Below are 19,462 nucleotides of genomic sequence, written 5' to 3' on the forward strand. Positions count from 1 at the left end.
CCACTCTTTAAGAGTGGTAATCCTTTGATCCCTAGTAACTACAATACTATCATGATTGGCCATACCTTGGCCAAGATACATGGATCTAAACTGGAACATGAAACTTTGTGAGTGGACTGAGATGCAAGGCAAGAGAGCACAAGGAGAGGAAGGTTTTAGATGCTAATATGCCACACTAAACTATATCCTCACACTCCAATCCATTATCAAGGAGGGTCGAGCTCGAGACAAAAAGATCTATTGTTACTTTGTAGATTTCTGCAAAGATTTTGATACAGTGCCTCGTACACGCATTATGCAGAGATTACAGGATGTTGGAGTGCCAAAAGGTATACGATGGGGTATATATGCATTATATGAGACAATGACAAGTCATCTTGGAGCACCTGGGGAACTATCAGACAGGATTGACAATACCATAGGAGTGAAACAAGGATGCCTGCTTTCACCCACATTATTTAGTTTATATATAGATGAAGTGTTTGATTACATTGACCAAGGTGGAGCCAAAGCCAACCTAGAGTAGGGGTGTTAATACCAATATTATTGTATGCATGCGACATTGCTTATTTCAGATTCACAAGAGGGATTGCAGTGCACACCTAGGTGCTTTGCATGTCTTTTGTAGAGACAAAGATCTCACAATAAACCTTGGTAGGACCAAAACCGTGGTCTTTAATACTTCAGTAGTAGCAAGGGTGACTAGATCCATGTATTAGTTCACATTTGGAGAAGAGATAGTGGAGCCATGTGAGGGAATATGTGTATTTGGGAGCCACCTTCTGTGGCCTAGGATTTATGTTGATAGGAGCATCAGAGACATGTCTGGCACAAGGCTATACAGCACTAGGGGCACTTGAGAGTCAATGTGCTCACATACAATTCTAGGAGCCTCACACCAAACTATGGTTGTTTGACACCCTAGTCACACCTACACTACTATATGGAGTAGAGGTATGGAGCTGCAACTTGTACCACAAGCATCTCACTCCCTCCATTAATCAAATGGGAACAAAGAGAGATTATTATTGAAACCAATCTTCCTCCTCGGATAGGGTGGTAAATCCCTGATTACAACTTAATTACAGCAGCAAACAATAAATGCAAATCTGAAAATACAAATTTACCTACTGATCTTGGACAATGCACACCTGATTGGCCCCAAAATTGGCACCCCTTTCGGTATTTCTTTAGCTTTATTGAAGAAAAAGTTGATTTACAAAGGGATTCTCCCGATCCCTTCACAATCCAAAGTCCCCTTGCTATCCAAAGTGATCAGCAAGTCTTCGATCTATTTTGCCCCTTGTTTCGGGCACTCGGTTGGCCTTCACTCACTTCATAGACGATGGAAATACCCCAAATTCAATGGCTGGTTAGTCCTCCACTTGAATTTAGCTGAAATTCACCTTCAGCCCTGTTGAATCCAAGTCTTGGAGCTTCCAATTTATGGCACACTTCCCAAGGCTGATGCAAAGACCCTAATTTCTGCTGTAAATTAGGATTTACAGCAGAGAAATTTGCAATTTCTCAGCCTCCAAGGGTCCAAATGCTAAGATCTTTGGAGCAAGGCTGTGAAATGGCTGGGAGATGAGAGGGAAAGCTGTAGAGAGAGAAAATTCAGAGTTTTGTCGCGAAGAATGACTGAAAATCAGTCAACTGCAGTTGCTGCCCTACCACAACAGCATGTAGATGCAAAGAACTGAAGAAAATCAGTCATTTACTGCTGCTGCCCTGCCTCAACAGCCTGTAGATGCCGTCTCCCGCTGTTGATTGGTATTCTTTTGCCCCATTTCGGTGCCCTGAAAAATAATCTGACTGGCCAATAATTAAATTGGCTAGGTAACTTCCATTCCCGAGTGTCTCTGAGCCATCTTTGACCATCAAATTGGCGTTAGGTACCATTAAACGCCACTTCTCTAGTATCATCAACTGACACTTATGGCCAAATAGATGACCTAGGCTAACAACTGGCACCAAATACCACCAAGTACGTGTGCGACATAACTTATAGCAACTTTTGCCTTTGACATCCCGTGATTTCTTTGGGTCCCGGGCTCGTAAATTTACTTTAACCCCAGTTGCACCTCATATATGCATCATTTGCTTAATCATGTGATTAGAAATTAATCCACATGTTAAGTGAGGTTTCAAAAAAACATGTCCTCGTGACAATTATGATGGGTTGGATAGCATGGAAAGGCCACTGATCATGATGATAGCACATATCATTACAAGTAAGTCTTCCACTCCACATTCTTCCACTCCACATCCCATTATCAGAGCAAAGCTAGGGACAGTACCTTTAGTCACGAAGGCACTCTTCACAAGGCACTGACCTTTTGGCACAAATTATGTGATTTCCCACATCATAGATACACCAAATTGGCACTAACTTCATCTAGACAACTGGCATCATAGGGTGAGAAGAACTGTTGGTTTTCACAGATGACTATTAGGACAAGCCTACATGGTTTGAATATCAACCGCCTTCCACCTTTTGACTACAGCCTTGATTGCCCTACACTTCCTCTTAGCTGATCAAAGTTGAACCAGGTGATCAAAGCTGATATCTTGACAATTGAGACCACGAGGACATGGATCCACCCACCACTCTCTCTAGGATTGAGGATAGAGTTCTACTAGAGTCACTTCTTGCATCTCTCTAATGACGGATTCCCTATTCGGCCAGCATACATGGACACCCATCTCTTCCATAACATACACGCTACTATTGGACAAGTTCATATCTCCTCTCATAGTGTACAGACGGAGACAGGTAGATGGACACATACTCCAATAGAGGATAGGACTTGTCAGCTTTATAGCCAAGAGCTTGAGACAGAGGCACATTATATATACAAATGTACAGTATACTATGACATACGAGGATGGTGCCACTGCCTCTTCCATAATGGTTTTGGACCTCTTCGTCATGTCATGGAGTACGAGAATCAAAGATGCCTAGGTCCTTTCCTCCTAGAGCTCCAAAGGCGCCGCACAGAACTGCTATGAGACAAGAGACAAGCTCACCTAGAGAGCAATTACAGATTTTTTTTCACAAATCTGACCCTATTGACACTACTAGCCTTGCAGAGACAGAGCCACCCCGCCAACCACCTCCCATTCCACGCCATGGAGTCACATTGGATAGAGCCATTTCACTTCAATCAATACAACGACCTCGTCTATGAAGACCACATTGGAGAAAACCACGCCACATTCGAATCAAAGTCATTATCACAAGACACCAAAGACTCACTACCAAGCATATCAATGGTGTTGAGAGATAGGCATGTGAACCCTATGTATGCAAGGGTGGATAAGGGTAGTTGTGTGTGAATGAACTGGGGAGTAGGGGAGAAACTCTAACCCTAGCCATCGAAAGGCTATTTAAACAGCCTAGAGGTCACTCTCAATGTAGAGGAGAGTGTACCAGTTGTACTTGTGAACAACTCATTAAGCAAGATCTTCTTGTCCTTGAGCTCTCTCTCTCTCTTGTGCACACTTTCTCTTGCTCTCACTCTGATATTTCAACATGGTATCAAAGCCATCTCTAATCCAACAAGCTTCCTTCAACTCCATTTTCCACCAAGTGCACATGAGCATGTCATTTTCTCACTATACCTCTTCACCTCCATAGCTACCTACCATATCCACCTCTGTTGGAGGACCTGGGGAGAACAAAAGACAACATATTTTGCCATGCTTTCTTTTGGAGACTTGCTCTCTAGCTCAGGGTGCTTCAACATGCCACAACAAACTCCAACATTGGGCAAGGAGGAAGGTGGCATTGCTGAAGATCCAAATCTCACGCAGTTTTTTACAGCGTGGACATTCAAGCTTCAACTTTGGGCAACAGAGGGCACAATCCCTTGAGCCCTCATAGGGCGTTTGTAGCCCCCAAGTGGGCTATTCTACCCTAAAAGGATTTGCCATAATTCCTTACCTGCTGCTCACACAAAGTAAAACCCTAGTTATGGGTTGTCCGGTCACTGATTTAAGTCTTGTGGAAGCTCTTGCAGATCTGGAAGCTCCATCTTAGGTTCCAAGACACTTCGTAAACATCATCAAGCTCATAAGAAAGCTGACTTATAAACATATACTATGAGATGAGTGCATGTAAGCACTAATGCTACATCTCATAGTCATGATCATGTTTCTAATCAGCATGTGGAAGATGCTTTACCCTAAATCTCAATCTTAAAGAGATTAGTCTCTATCTTAAGCATATTCATTAAGTGCCTAACTGTCATTGTAAGGCTATGTGTAGGTTACAAACACATAGACCATTGTCCTTATTCCTCATCTCATTTTGTAAAACATCACATTTGAACATGCTACATATTAATCATCTCTTTTTGCTTCCGCACTTATTGGCCACTGTGTAAAGGACTAGACATTACCATTGCCTAGAGCAATTCGTAAGACCTTCCTATCATGGCCATGGCTAATGCAAATGTTAGACCTCAAATCCGTAAGTTTGATGGAAAAGACTTTCATCCATGGCAAGTACTAGTGAAGTATAAAATGATGGAACGGGGCTTCTGGCCCTTCATCAAAGGGACCAAGGTTATTGATCCATCGAAACCACTTGATGTAGAAGATGATGAAAGAGCCCAAGCCATAATCATGCTTCATCTAGATGAATCCTTAATTCATCACATTGACCAACTCTCCACTGCCAAGGAAAATTGGGATGAGCTTAAAAAGCTTTATGGGGCTAAAGGAAAGAACTCTAAAATTTCCCTTAAGATCAAATTTTTTAGCTTGGAGTATAAGGAGAAGACCTAGATAAGTTCATTTTTCATATAAAAGGGCTCATGGCACAGCTCTCCTCAATTCAAGTGCCGATTCATGATGAAGATGCCATTGCAATTCTCTTAAAAGATGTAAAGAAGGTATTCCCAACCCTTGTAATTCTTACAAATATCCCAAGTCCAACCTTGGAAAGCACTATCCAATCTTGTTTAGATAAGAAGAAAAGAAATTAGAAAAAAGGCAGCACCAGTCAGGAATCTACAACCCGTGAGCAACTCTTGGTTCATATGTCTCCACTAAATGCTCCTTTTGCAATAAGAAGGGACATCTTGTCAGTAATTGTTGGAAAAAATATCCTGACAAAATGGAGTGAAACAAATATAAGAAGACAAGGCATATTACCACTAAATGTCCTACCATCCCTGCAGTACTAAAAGAATTGGAGGCCAACTTTGTCTCCAAACCACCTAATGATCAACTTTTCTATATCAATAACTCCTCTACAAATGGAGTAGTTATGGATCACATCATAGCTGAGATCATGTGCAAACCTTGAGATCAGCTCCAACCTACAATCCCCATCACATTTTTCTGTACATAGTTCTGTCAGATTTGGATTTCCTTCTCTTTCTACCAATGGGACAAATACTAGACATGGTTTTACTCTAGCATAGTCCAATTGTAAAGTTATTTCTTAGCATTATTTCATAGGCCACTTATTTAATTTAATGTTATCTTCACCTTACTGATGAGATGAAATTAGACATGGATGTACTTTGGATTTTGACTCATAGGCCACATTGGCCTTATGTGGACATTAATGTGTGTGTGTGTGTGTGTGTGTGTGTGTGTATGTATGAGAGAGCAGCCTGCATCTCTACTGTCCATCAGCCTGATCCAATGCCCTCACTGACCCTTGAGCTATGTGCAGGGACTGATCAGTCCTCTTTGTATTCAGCATTCATTTTCAAATCAGTGCAGTCTATCCCTCCCATTCTCTGCATCCATTTCAGTCTCTCTTCCCTTCTCTCTCCGTGTTCGTGCATCTCTTTTGTTGTGTACTCTCATAGCTATGGTGGATCATCAATCTCAAGATAAAGAATGATGATTCTCCTAACCCTGAATCAATGGAATCGCCTCTTGACCTTTCTCAAGGGTGAGTACAAAGTAGGACCACATGTTGTAGAGGTACATTTACATACATTATTTTGAGATTAAAGTTTGGTGAAGAGGATCAATCATACTAGTCAGCCTCATCCAGGAACTGCAAGGTGTGTTTGGATCTCTCAACATTCCAGAAATTTTCATAATGCCAGCCAACATTATACATCATACTAGCCTACTTCAACTGGTTCAGTCAAGAATGCCATCATCACTTCAAGACATCAAATCTAAAGTTAAATTTGATTCATTTTAGCACTTACAACCACAGCTTCTAGACACTTCTACAATTTCAATCAGAACAGAGTTTAATAATCACCCTTCTAATAACCATTGGAATTTTTCCAGCCTATTCATTTCAATCATGAAGGTGTATAGTAGGAAGTGTCTGTGTTTCACATGCATATTTTTAATCCACTCATTAACCGGTGCAATTGATCTACCATTGTGATGGATTCTGTCTGTTCAGCTTGTGTGAAAATCGTATTACTATATTTGTACAGCAAGCTGACACATTATGCACATCTTGTCCAAAGCACCCTCATAAGAGAATTTAATACATGTGACCGCAATCAAAGGTCGCACAAAATTGAAGAGACACCAGCATAGCATACCTTTTCACAACTTCCAGGCTTATTGTTCTCAATGCAGCTATAACTCTGGCACATTTCCCTGCAAGATTGAAGCAAGGGCAAGTGATCACTCCAAAAGTTCCTGGCATCACCTATCTATTCTACTAACAAAGAGAAAGCAGCAATAATTCTTTCTAGACAAGTACTGCCAAGTTGATTATCCTGCATCGAATACATCCTCATGCATTTCTATACTTTTCAGTAACATCATCAAGTCAAATCTCAAAGGTTAAGTGCAAATCCATTTTCTTCCAATGTAAACAAGATCATGTGTGATGCTTGGAAGGGAAAACTTTAAGTGACTATGCCCAGAAAATTTTCAAAAACCCTGAAAAGGCCTTAGAGCAGAGAGAGCTCTTGATTCCACATTGTGGAAACGGCACTCATCGAGAAGAGAAGTGTCAATAGTAGTACCTCCATTTTAAGCCAAAGGAAGTTCAAGGACTCCACAGCTACCCTTGCTACTACTGAGTCGGTCTTTGTCCATTTGTTCGAGGTCGAAGATATAGCACTTGCTTCTTCCAATGAGGAGAAGCCATGGCTTGTTGACAATAGGGCCTCTTCACATATGACCTACCAAGAAGATTGGCTTTAGGATCTTCATTCCAGAGGAGGTTCCATCACCGTTGGTGACAACTCTTTCGTACCCATTCTTGGAGTGGGAACTACTCTTTCATACCCATTCATGGAGTGGGAACTATTCCCCTTTAGCCAACAAACAAGCTTCATCTGCCAGACTTCTTCATGTACAAAATTTAGGTTTTAACCTTCTTTCCATCTATGATTTGACACAACTAGATATTCCCGTGGTCTTCACCTAGGATGGTCTGACCGTTGAAGACTCTCCTATAGGTTCTATTATTTGAATGGGTACTTAGGAGGGTGGGCTTTACAAGCTCATCGCCGTGCTGTAGGACTTCCTGCGAGGTTGGGCTGCTTTGGCATGCCTGTTATGGAGACAAGCTTCTCAAAAGAAGTTAGGGGAGGGACTTCTAGATTTTACCCCCATTCACCCATTATACCCTAGCCACTTACAAGGCAAGTAGCAAAGGGAACCTCATCCACGAGTTGCTTCTTGCAAGACTACTACTCCACTTTGAGTTAGTGCATATTGACTTATGCAAACTTGTAGGCACAGTCTCCATTGGAAAGGCCAAATATCTAATGCTTATTGTTAATGATTTTAGTAGGTAGTGTGGTCCCATTTTCTAGAGTACAAAAGTAAGGCAAACTCCAACTTCTGTGATTGAAAGGTGTTTGCTAAAACGCAAACTTCTTTCAAGGTTCGTGGTGTAAGAGCAAATCATGGTGGAGGGTCTTGCTCCAAGGCTTTTGACAAATCTTGCAAGTAGCACACAATTTGGAGGTGGAATATTCTCATCCAAACACACCATCTGAGAATGGTGTGGTGGAGCATGTCAACATGACCATGCTTGAGATGAGTCATTCAATGTTGAAGCACCCAGGTCTTTCTTATTCCCTTTGGGATGAGGTGATTGCTACAACAGTTCATATCCACAATAGGTCTCCAACTTCGGTATTACAAGGCATGACTCCATATAAGGCTTTCTTTGGAAAGAAGCCTTCCATGTCTCATTTTCACATCTTTGAGTCTGATTCCTATGTCCATGTGGACAAGAAGAAACAGGGCAAGATGGAACCGAAGTTGAAAAAGTTTATCCTTGTTGTTTATAGTACAACCACAAAGGGCTATAGACTCTATGACCCAAAGCAAAGAAAGATTGAGGCTGGCAGGGATGAATGACACTGTGGCCTCAGATTATCCAATTGATAGTGCTTGTATTGCAGATGGTTCCTTGGTCATCGGGTAATCCCACTCCCCCCCTCCCCCAAAAAACAACTCCTCTCCTTCCTCCCACGTTGTTGTCAGTACCCCTTCTTCATATGCAACTCCTTCCCCTCCCTCTCACCCTTTTGCTCCCCTTCCATCCTTGACAACTCCTACTCCTCTATCAAGTATTTCTGTTCCTTTCCCATCTCCTCAAGTGTATTGAGCCATCCGAGGGGAAGCCCTCTTCTTTTGATGAGGGGAACATACCCTTACCCAATGAGGGAAAGTCCCTATCCCAAGAAAGTGCAAAACAACTATAGGAGACCTCTCGGTCTCCATCACAGCATGATGAGCCTATCGTTATTTAATAGTGTACATGCAACTTATGTAGAATGCGAGCGTTTCTCACTTCCTTGCTACACTAACAAAAGCCCACGTAGATTAGCCAAGTTACATGCTCCGCAAGGTGATTCACTAATTCTAAACTGTGCCCTTATGTCTCAAATTTTATACAAGACCATGAGCCTACTACTATTGATGAGGCTCTTGCACAACATATATGGCTTCGTGCTATACATGAGGAGCTCAATTTCATCAAGCATAATCAGAATTCGGAAGTGGAAGGTGATTGGTGTAAAGCGGGTCTATAAGACTAATTACTTGATTGATGGCACCTTGGACAAGCACAAGACTAGAATTGTTACCAATGCCAGTTTCCACTTGCGGATAGCCAGTCTTAAGTGGAGATTCCGCCCTTCTTGCATGGCCAATAGATCAATGCACGGAATCTAAAGGGTGAAATTCAGACTTAGCTTCTATCTACTGCTGGGCTCGATGCATCAAAATCAAATTGTACTCGACAGCAGTGATCTTGTAAGGTCGTGGAACTCCATCGCAATGTAGGGACCGGTTAGGCATAGAGATCGAGATAGACTATCCTACACACAGTGAGAGACAGAGAGAGTGAGAGAGAGCAGGGTAGAGAGTCAACACGTTTTCAGGTACAATGTCGAGTGTGTATCTCTAGGTTTTAGATAGATATATATGTGTAAGTACAAGTGCTAAGGGTGTGTTCACACCCGAGCACATTTAAAAGGCATGAGGCCTTTATTCCCAGCAACCTCCCACCTAAAGGCAATGTGCCTTAAGAGGAGAAAAGAATCAGCTAAGTCTAGGTATGTACAAAGCTGAAATACATATATCTATCCAACTGCCATCATCTGTCGGCGATGAGCAAACCGCTCTGCTAGAAAACCCTTTGTGAGAAGGTCTGTAGGGTTATCATCTGTATGCACTTTAACAAGCTCAATGCTCTTGCTGTCAAGTACATCTCTAATGAAGTGGTACTTCACCTGTATATACTTTGTCTTTGCATGAAAGACAAGATTCCGTGCTAGCATGATAGCACTCTGACTATCACAATGGAGAACAGGTAACTCTATGATACCAAGCTCTCCCACTAGACATGAAAGCCATAAAGCCTCCTTACATGCCTCAGTAGTAGCTGCATACTCTGCCTCTATAGTAGACAATGCAACACACTTTTATAGCCTGGAGATCCAAGAGACTACTCCTCCTGTGAAAGTAAACACATATCCAGAAGTGGGCTTCCTGCAATCCACATGACTAGCATAGTTTGTATCCGTAAAGCCAAGAACAGATGCCTTCTGCTTTCCAAAGCAGATGCACAACTCCTTTGTGCCTTTGAGGTATCTCATAATACCTTTCACTGCATCCCAATGCTTCGTGCCAGGGGTTGCCATGTATCTGCTAACCACTCCCACTACAAAGGCAATGTCAGGACATGTAGCAACCATAGCATACATCAAACTGCCAACAGTTGAAGCATATGGTATCTTGGCCATTTCAGCCTTCTTATCATCAGATATAGAGCTGTCCTCTGCACTAAGTTTCACATATGGAGGCAATGGAACCCCAATTGTTTTCCCCCCCTCCATATTGAAACGCTGCAAAACTTTGAAGATATACTCCTATTGAGATAGATAGAGCAAGCCTTTCGATCTATCTCTGAGCATTCGCACGCTAAGAATGTGATTTACATCACCAAGATCCTTCATGTCAAAGCTACCGTGAAGACTTTGCTTCAATGAATCCAAGGCATGAGTATCCCTGTCAGCAATCAACATGTCATCAACATACAAAATTAAGATAATCAAGTTGCCATCTGCTGCCTTCTTGGTGTACAAGCAATGATCCACTTGACTTCTATGAAAGCCTTGGGACTGCATGAATGTATCAAACTTATGATACCATTCTCTTGGTGCTTATTTCAACCCATACAAACTCCTTTTGAGTTTATATACCATTTTTTCCTTCCCTTCTTCAACAAACCCTTCAGGCTGCTGCATATATGTGTCTTCATACAGATCACCATGCAAAAACCCAGTCTTTACATCCATCTGTATGACCTCCATATCCTCAACTGCAACCAGGCCCAAAATGGTTCTCAATGTAGTCATCTTGACTGCAGGAGAGAAAATCTCATTAAAGTCAATTCCATGCTCCTGCTTGTACCCCTTTGCAACCAATCTTACTTTGTACTTTGGTGAGGAACCAGAAGTGACCATCTTATAAACCCATTTGCATGGAAGGGTTTTCTGCCCTTTAGGCAACTGCACCAAGTCCCAAGTGTCATTTTTTTCAAGAGATTCCATCTCTGACAACATGGCTTTATACCATTTCCTGTCCTGTCTGTCCATTGCTTCCTTGAAGCAAGACAGTTCACCACAGTCTGTCAATATGGCATAATCAACATAGGGAGCATGACTGTCTATGCCACTTTAAGGCGCACATGAAAAGGCCATGCTTGAGATTTCTGAAAAAGGAATATGTATTCCAACTTGTCCGAGATCAATCACAATAATTGTCTAGGCATAACCTTGACACCCAAGGGCCAAAGGATAGCCTAGATGTCTTGCAATATTCCCTTTTTGAATCACATCCCCCTTCCACCCCAAGGCCTGTAGATCACAAACAGTGCAACTGATGAGAGATGACTTAGAAGTGTTAATATGTAGCCTCGAAGCTTGACCAAATAAGTCCCAGATGTCCAACACCTTATGGAGGTTATCCCGATCAGCTTTCAATATCATAAAGGTATCATCAACCAATGCCTCCCCAACAAAGTGTTGATTCCACAAAACGGATAAGCCAATCAATTGCCCATTATCAACAAATGTGACAACATCATGAGAACAAGATGGGTAGCAAGGGTAGAAACAAGGGACTCTGACGGCAGCCCTGTTGGAGCGCGCGGGTAGCGGAAGCGTGAAGATTTGCAACAGAGGAAGTGAACAGGTGAGTGAGAGTGAGAGTAAGAGTGACGAACAGATTTGGATGTACCAACAATGTGTTGGTACACAAAGAATAAAATATATTTATACTTAGGGCCCGTAAGGGTGCATTCACATGTACAACATAACAATACACGTGTAAAATACACGGAGGTGAATAAAGGACCTTTACATCCCAACAACCTCCCACTTAAAGGTCCGGAGTGAACCTTTAACCAACTCCCACTAGTCGTATGCAATGCTCATGCTGAGCCTTGCCTAGACTTTTAGTGAGAACATCTGCAGGGTTGTCCTGTGTTTTGATCTTGGTCAATGTGATTAGACCATCCTCCAGAATCTGTCTGATAAAGTGATATCGCACATAAATATGCTTTGTGCGTGAATGATACATGGCATTTTTAGCCAGATACACAGCACTCTGGCTATCACATCCCAACACTGGAGTACTCACAGACATGCCGAGATCCTTTGCGAGTCTGCTCAACCATATAGCTTCCTTAGAAGCTTCAGTAGCTGATATATATTCAGCTTCAGTAGTACTCAGTGCGACAATGTTCTACAACCTGGAGCACCAAGAGACGGCCCCTCCAGCAACTGTAAAGACATACCCGCTAGTGGACCTGCGAGTGTCTAAGTCACCTGCCATGTCTGCATCACAATAACCCTGCAAATTAAGTGCACCCTGCCCATAGCAAATACACTTTCTTTGTGTACCCTTCAGATATCTAAGAATACTCTTGACAGCCTCCCAATGTGGTTTGCCAGGATTTGACATAAACCTGCTAACAACTCCCATTGCATGAGCAATGTCTGGACGAGTAGCCACCATAGCATACATAAGAGAGCCACAAGCTGATGCATAAGGGACTCCCTTCATAGCATTGGCTTCCATGTCATCTTTTGGGCTGTAGGCTTTACTAAGCTTAAGGTATGGAGGTAAGGGTACTCCGAGAGGCTTAGCTTCAGCCATGTTAAATCTGTCCAGTACCTTTTCAATGTACTTTTCTTGAGATAAGAACAGCAATTTCTGCGTTCTATCCCTACGAATCCTCATGCCCAATATATGCTCTGCATTCCCCAAATCTTTCATGGAAAAAGCTGATTTCAGCTGATCTTTGAGAGCATCCAAGCTAGTCTTTCTCTTCCCAGCTAGCAACATATCATCCACATACAAAACAAGTATGATAGGACTGCCATCGGTATCCTTTTTCATATACAAACAATGATCTGCATGGCTGCGCGTAAACCCATGAGAGAGCATAAAAGTGTCAAACTTTTTGTACCACTACCGTGGTGCTTGTTTCAGCCCATATAAGCTGTGTTTTAGTTTACACACCAACTGCTCTTTTCCAGGAACTACAAAAACCTCGGGCTGTTTCATGTAGATCTCCTCATCAATGTCACCATGCAGAAAAGTTGTTTTCACATCCATTTGGTACAGCTCTAAATCCAATACAGCAGTGAGAGCAAAAAGCACACGTAGTGTGGTCATCTTCACAACAGGTGAGAAGACCTCCTGGAAGTCAATCCCTTCCTTCTGTGCATAACCTTTGGCAACCAATCTTGCCTTGTACTTGGGTTTCCCATCAATTGTCTTTACTTTGTAAACCCATTTGTTTGGAAGAGGCTTTCTTCCTTTGGGCAACGACACAAGATCCCAAGTATCATTAGCATACAGAGATTTAATCTCTTCCTGCATAGCTAGCTCCCACTTATTGCTGAATTTGCATGACTTAGCCTCTTTATATGTCAGAGGCTCACCCTCATCAGTAAGCATCACATAATGCAAAGAGGGGTCATACCTATGTGGCTGCCTTCTTAGGCTTGTAGACCTGCGTACCCAATGATCTACATTCTCAGGAATCAGATCTACATCTGGAGGCATGTTATTTTCAGCATTTATTGGCTGCTGTAAGCCATTTTCAGCATGCTGTTCATGCTGTACAGCACCTTCATTTTCATTTCCAGCACCTGCATTTTCATAATCAGCAAGTCTATCTTGCTGTCCATGACCTCCCTGTGCTTCTATTTGCTGTCCATCATCATCTGGCTCAAAGATAACTGGCTGATCATCAGCTTCAGCCTGTGGTACAGCACCATGAGGCTCATCATTTGAAGTAATAGGTGGCTGCGAATTCTGAAATTTGACCTTTTTCATGTCTTCATCAGAGGCTAAAGTACTTTTCACCAACTTTGCCTCATTAAACACAACATTACGGCTGCGAACAATTTTCTTGGATTGAGGTAGCCACACAATATAGCCAAATTCACACTCATCACCATAGCCCATGAAAATGCCTTTGGTGGATTTCGGGTCAAGTTTATTCCTCAACTCATTTCTAACATGCACAAAAGCATCACAGCCAAATATTCGTAAATGGTCATATGAGGCCGGTTTGCCAGACCAAACCTCCTCAGGAATGCCATTATTTAGGGACCTGTTTGGAGAGTGGTTGCAAATGTGAACCACGGTTTTAAGTGCCTCTCCCCAAAATTCATGAGGGAGATTAGCAGTGGACAGCATGCGCCGCACTCTCTCACATAGAGTCCTATTGTATCTTTCAGCCACACCATTTGAAGAAGGGTTGTAAGGGGCTGTAAGCTCCCTCTTGATCCCATGCAAGTCACAAAAGGACTTAAATTCATTAGACGTGAACTCACCCCCATTATCAATTCTCAAGCATTTCAACTTTCTACCTGTCTGAGTGGTCACGAATGCATGAAAAGTTTTAAAAACAGCAAACACTTCACTTTTCTTTTTCAACAAATAAACCCAAATCTTCCTGGAACAATTATCAATAAAAGAGGCAAAGTATGCAGCACCACCCAACGATTTCAAAGGCATGCTACATACATCAGAATGCACCAAGTCCAATACATTTGACTTACGGGAGACACCAGAGTAAAAGGAATTTTTCATTTGCTTTCCAAACTGACAGTCATTATAAAAATCAAGTTTAGAGCCTTTTCCATCAACCCTCTTCAAAGAGGTAAGAACATCAAGACCTTTCTGGCTCATATGGCCTAATCTCTTATGCCATAACTCCAAATGACAGCCAATTTCAGCAACTACAAGAAACTTGCCATTCAAAGCTTTACAGTGCAGACAATACAAAGTGCCCTTCTTGGTTCCTTTAGCAATTAGCATGGAACCCCTTTTTAATTTCCACAAACCACCACCAAACAGTGTGGTGTAACCATGCAAGTCAAGCTGTCCAACAGATAGTAAACTCTTCTTGATGCTAGGCACATATCTGACATCTTTCAACACAAGTTCTTGCCCATTATCCAAAGACAAGTGTATGGTGCCAATCCCATCAATGCTGCAAGCATGATTATTTCCAAGGTAAACCTTGCCATAACAGCCTGCATCAAAAGTAGCAAAACACTCCAAGCATGGAGTCACATGGAAAGAGGCACCAGAGTCTACAATCCAAGTTTGAGTGACACAATCATCAACTGACAAAAGTGCATCAATCACATCAGCCTTGGTAATCTGCATATCCTGCATGTGACATACAAGGGCATCATAATCCACTGCACATAATACATCAGCCTCTGCATCTAAGAGCTCCTCTATGACAACACTAGAGGCCACATTGGCCTTTTCCTTGCCTTTACCTGCCTCAGATGCATCTGTCTTTTCCTCTTTCTTTTTTTTGTCTCCTGCATTCTTCTTTCTCTCTTGTTCCTTCTTGTAATACCTGCAATCAGGCTTCTTGTGGCCCTTCTGACCACACTAATAGCATGTAACATCACTCTTTTCTTTTCCTTTGCTCTTGCTCCTGCTTCTCTGTCCAGCATTTGCATTTTTCTTTTCAGCCCTGCCTCTAACATTATAAGCTGAGTTGCTGCCTTCTCCACTAGACTTACGTCTAATTTCTTCATTTAAGATCGAACCCCTCACACCATCATATGTGAGATTGGGGTTATTGCTAAGAGAAACAACCAAAGTCTCCCAAGAGTCAGGCAATGTCATGATCAAAAAGATCGCCCTCAACTTATCATCAAAATCCAAACTTGCATCCTTGAGCTGATTTAAAATGCCAGTAAATGCACTCAAGTGCTCAGCTGCAGGCTTGGACTCATCCAGCCGCATATTCACCAACTTGCGCATTAAATGCACCTAATTAACAGGTGTGGTGATCTCATAGGTAGTCTTCAACTTCTCCCATATTGCATGACTAGTGTCTAAACCCTTAATGTCTGTCAAAATGTCATCAGTGACACCCATCTTTGTATAAGCCACAGCCCTTTTATTGACTTTGGCCCAATCCGCCTCAGACATTTGTGCGGGTTTATCCATTTGCAAAGCATACTCACAATCCTTTAAGAACAGTATGCCCTGCATACGATCTTTCCAAAGATCAAAGCCCTGACCATCAAATCGCTTGATTTCCATCAAACTTTTAATGTCAGAACTGGAAGAAGTTGCAGCCATTTTTCACAAGTACAAGTGTAAAAGCACTGAACTACAAGAGCACAAGCTAAATCAGCAAATACACTGCTGTTCTTGCATAACCAGCAATAATCCTCTGCTGTTTTGACATAAACCAGACTGCACATGCAAATAATGCAGAAATTTATCAAATTCTGCACAAAATCCCAAATTTCCAGGTCCAAATGTGCGCAAATGTCAGCCAAACTGACTCAGCTCAGCAAAATTGCATCAATACATGAAAAGCCCTAATTTTCCTTGGTCCAAGGCCAAGAAATTTTACTCGGATGAGCAAAATTCCAACAAATTTTGAAAAATCCCCAAATTAATTGAGGTCAATGCGCACAATGTCTGCAATTTCTGACACAGATGTCACTGTCAAGCATAAACAGCATCAAATCTGGGAAAAGCCCCAAATTTCCAGGTTCAAATTTGACCAAATCTGAGAACTGTGCTTGCGCGCGCGAACTCCCGTCAGTGGCAAAGGGTTGCTTGCAGTAAACCTTAGAAAATTTTTAAAAATTTATGGAAGGAAAAATGTGTCGAACTGCAGCCGTTGACCTGCACTGCCCGTCAGATGCCACACAGCCTTGCGTGAGCTGTCGCCTGATCAAAAAACGTGACGAAACTGCATCGCGTGACTGTGCAACCTGCGCCTGATGCCATGCAGCCTGTCGCTGCAGTTTTGTGACCAGCGTTGACCTGTGCAGCCTGCGCCTGGCTGCTCGTGACCTGTTCGTGACTGCCTGCCTGGTCAAAAACGACCTGTCCTGGCTGCTCGTGACCTGTTTGACTGCCGCCTGATCAAAAAACGACATGTCCCTGCCTGCCAGGTCAAAAACGACCTATCGCCTGTCTATCAGGCTGTCGCTTGCACAAAACGTGACCTGCAACACTGTCGCCTGACTGTCCAGCACATACACATGCCTGGAAACAGTGACGACCTGACCTGTATGAGTAACAACTTACTGATTTCTTGCGAGCGAAGAGCTGGTGTTGTCTCACACAGACTTCGAGGAGCGCGAGCACCTTAACCTCAGCTCTGATACCAGTTGTTGGAGCGCGCGAGTAGCGGAAGCGTGAAGATTTGCAACAGAGGAAGTGAACAGGTGAGTGAGAGTGAGAGTAAGAGTGACGAACAGATTTGGGTGTACCAACAATGTATTGGTACACAAAGAATAAAATGTATTTATACTTAGGGCCCGTAAGGGTGTATTCACATGTACAACATAACAATACACGTGTAAAATACACGGAGGTGAATAAAGGACCTTTACATCCCAACAAGCCCTATCTAACTAATCACGCCAAAGCAAAGGGCTCAATGATCCCACTGTTTAGCATGACTTGAGAAGAAGCATCCCTACTAATACTATATATCAAGTGAAAGATGCAAGGTCCGAAGCCCATAGTCTGCATGAGCGCATAGTCAATACCCATATGCACATTCAGAATGTTATGCAAGATATTGCTACCCTTTAAGAAGCCATACTGATTTGAATGCACAATAGTAGGGACATGCTCATGAAGGCAATTAGCCAACACCTTAGAGAAGATCTAATAAATGTTGCCCATCAACGAGATCAATCTCCAACATTTGAGCACCAACAGTGAAGGAATTTTAGGAATCAACTTAATAACACCATACTTCCAAGCTGCAAGCATATTTCCAATGGCCCAAACCTCTTCATACATAGCTATCAAAGGCTTAGCCAAACAAGTAGCATAGATCTTAAAAAATTCATTTATGAGATCATCCTCACATGCATGCATTGCTGGCAAAGGAAGGCATGATGAATTCCATATTGCCAAGCAACCCGTTGCACATTTTTTATCAATTGATCAAAGGATGCACTCCTTATGTATGGAATATCAATAAAAACCAATTAATGCATAGATCAAGGGAATGTATGCATTGATGAATATTGAGAAGAACCTACACACTGTTAAGAAGAGTGCTCGGGTTTGCACTGAGGACAAACAAAGTGTACGACCACGACAGAAACACAAAGACAGACACACAAACACAGAGGGCAAAACTCAAACCCTAAACGCAAAACTCAAAACTCAAACACAAACAGAAGAAGGGAGAGAGAGAACACAACTCTGGAGTGAATCACAAAGACACAAACACAAACACAGAGGGCAAAACTCAAACCCTAAATGCAAAACTCAAAACTCAAACACAAACAAAAGAAGGGCGAGAGAGAACACAAGTCTGAAGTGAATGAATGTAAGAGTATACAGTGTGCTCAAAGGCAGAGCAATGTCAGAGTGTGACGTCCACCAAAGACGGATCCCAAGTCTATGACCACCAGTCAGAGTGTAGGAATGCTGAATAGTGAATGGCAGCAGGCTGGTCACCAAAACGCAGCAGTCTGGAGGCTGGAAACTGGTAAATGCAGCAGTGTACCACCGATGGGGGACTGGAAACTGTGCACAGTCTGCTGTAAACAGCAGGTTGAAACAGTGTCTGAGAGTGTCAAGGTCTGCAATGCTAAAAATGCAGGCTGGCTGACCCTAGAGATGATGGACAGCAGGCTGAACAGCAATCTGGGACAGTTTGGAGCAGCTGAGAGCTGTCGCTTACAGCAATGGACAGGCTGAAGATGATGTGGCTACAGTCGATGATGACTGGACAGCAGATGGAGGCGAGCTACAGGCTGGAAACTGGGCGCCAACAGCAGCAGAGGGTGTGTGGGTTGGTGTAACTTGCAAAACAAGGATCATGGCTGAATGGGGGCAGCCTATCTATTTATAGATGTGGAAGGGCCCCAAAAATTAGGGTTTCCACTAAACTCTCTCGAAACACTCCCCGTTTTAGGGTTTCCACTGAACTCTCTCAAACCACTCCCCGTTTTAGGGTCTTCTAAAAGAGCATTTTTAGTGTGTTTTGGGGCTGTTTAAGAGGCTAATCAGCAAGTAATGCATATTTTAGCTCAACACCCCCTCTCAAGCCCAAAACTGAGTCGAAAGGTTAGGCCAGCCATGGTGATGTTTATGTAACCCAAGGCGTCCAAAGCAGCCAAGGCATCGGACAAAGGGTGCACGTCGGCTGCCTAGTGGCCTACCAAGACTACAAAGGCAATGGTTATCGTACCAAGGGAATCCAAGTAGTCACCCCAGAGAGGACAGGGCATCGGACAAAGGATGCACGTCGGCTGCCCAGTGGCCTACCAAGTCCTACAAAGGCAGATGGAACCACATTGAACTTTGTGTGTGTGTGTGTGTGTGTGTTTTTTTTTTTTTAAATAAGTGTGGTAAATTTTATTGGATGCGGCTGATTGAGTAATAGTGACCCAAAAGACGAGAGTAGGGAGGATACACCCAACACATCACAAAACAGTTCAAGCTGACCCATCCTGAG

General features: G+C 42.7%; 1 protein-coding gene across 1 annotated transcript in view; it reads right to left on the minus strand.

The window, feature by feature from the left end:
- Window positions 1-19,462, minus strand: part of LOC148042140 (uncharacterized) — a 106,883-nt gene that overhangs the window by 43,575 nt on the left and 43,846 nt on the right. Inside the window, exon 3 of the mRNA XM_087685615.1 lies at window positions 6,534-6,591. Within this exon, the coding sequence (XP_087541741.1) occupies window positions 6,534-6,591 (58 nt within the window). The remainder of the gene's footprint in view (window positions 1-6,533; window positions 6,592-19,462) is intronic.

This window comes from Lygodium microphyllum, chromosome 1, assembly GCF_053477565.2.
Source record: "Lygodium microphyllum isolate KBCC chromosome 1, Lygodium_microphyllum_v1.1.10, whole genome shotgun sequence".
Classification (NCBI taxonomy): Eukaryota; Viridiplantae; Streptophyta; class Polypodiopsida; order Schizaeales; family Lygodiaceae; genus Lygodium; species Lygodium microphyllum.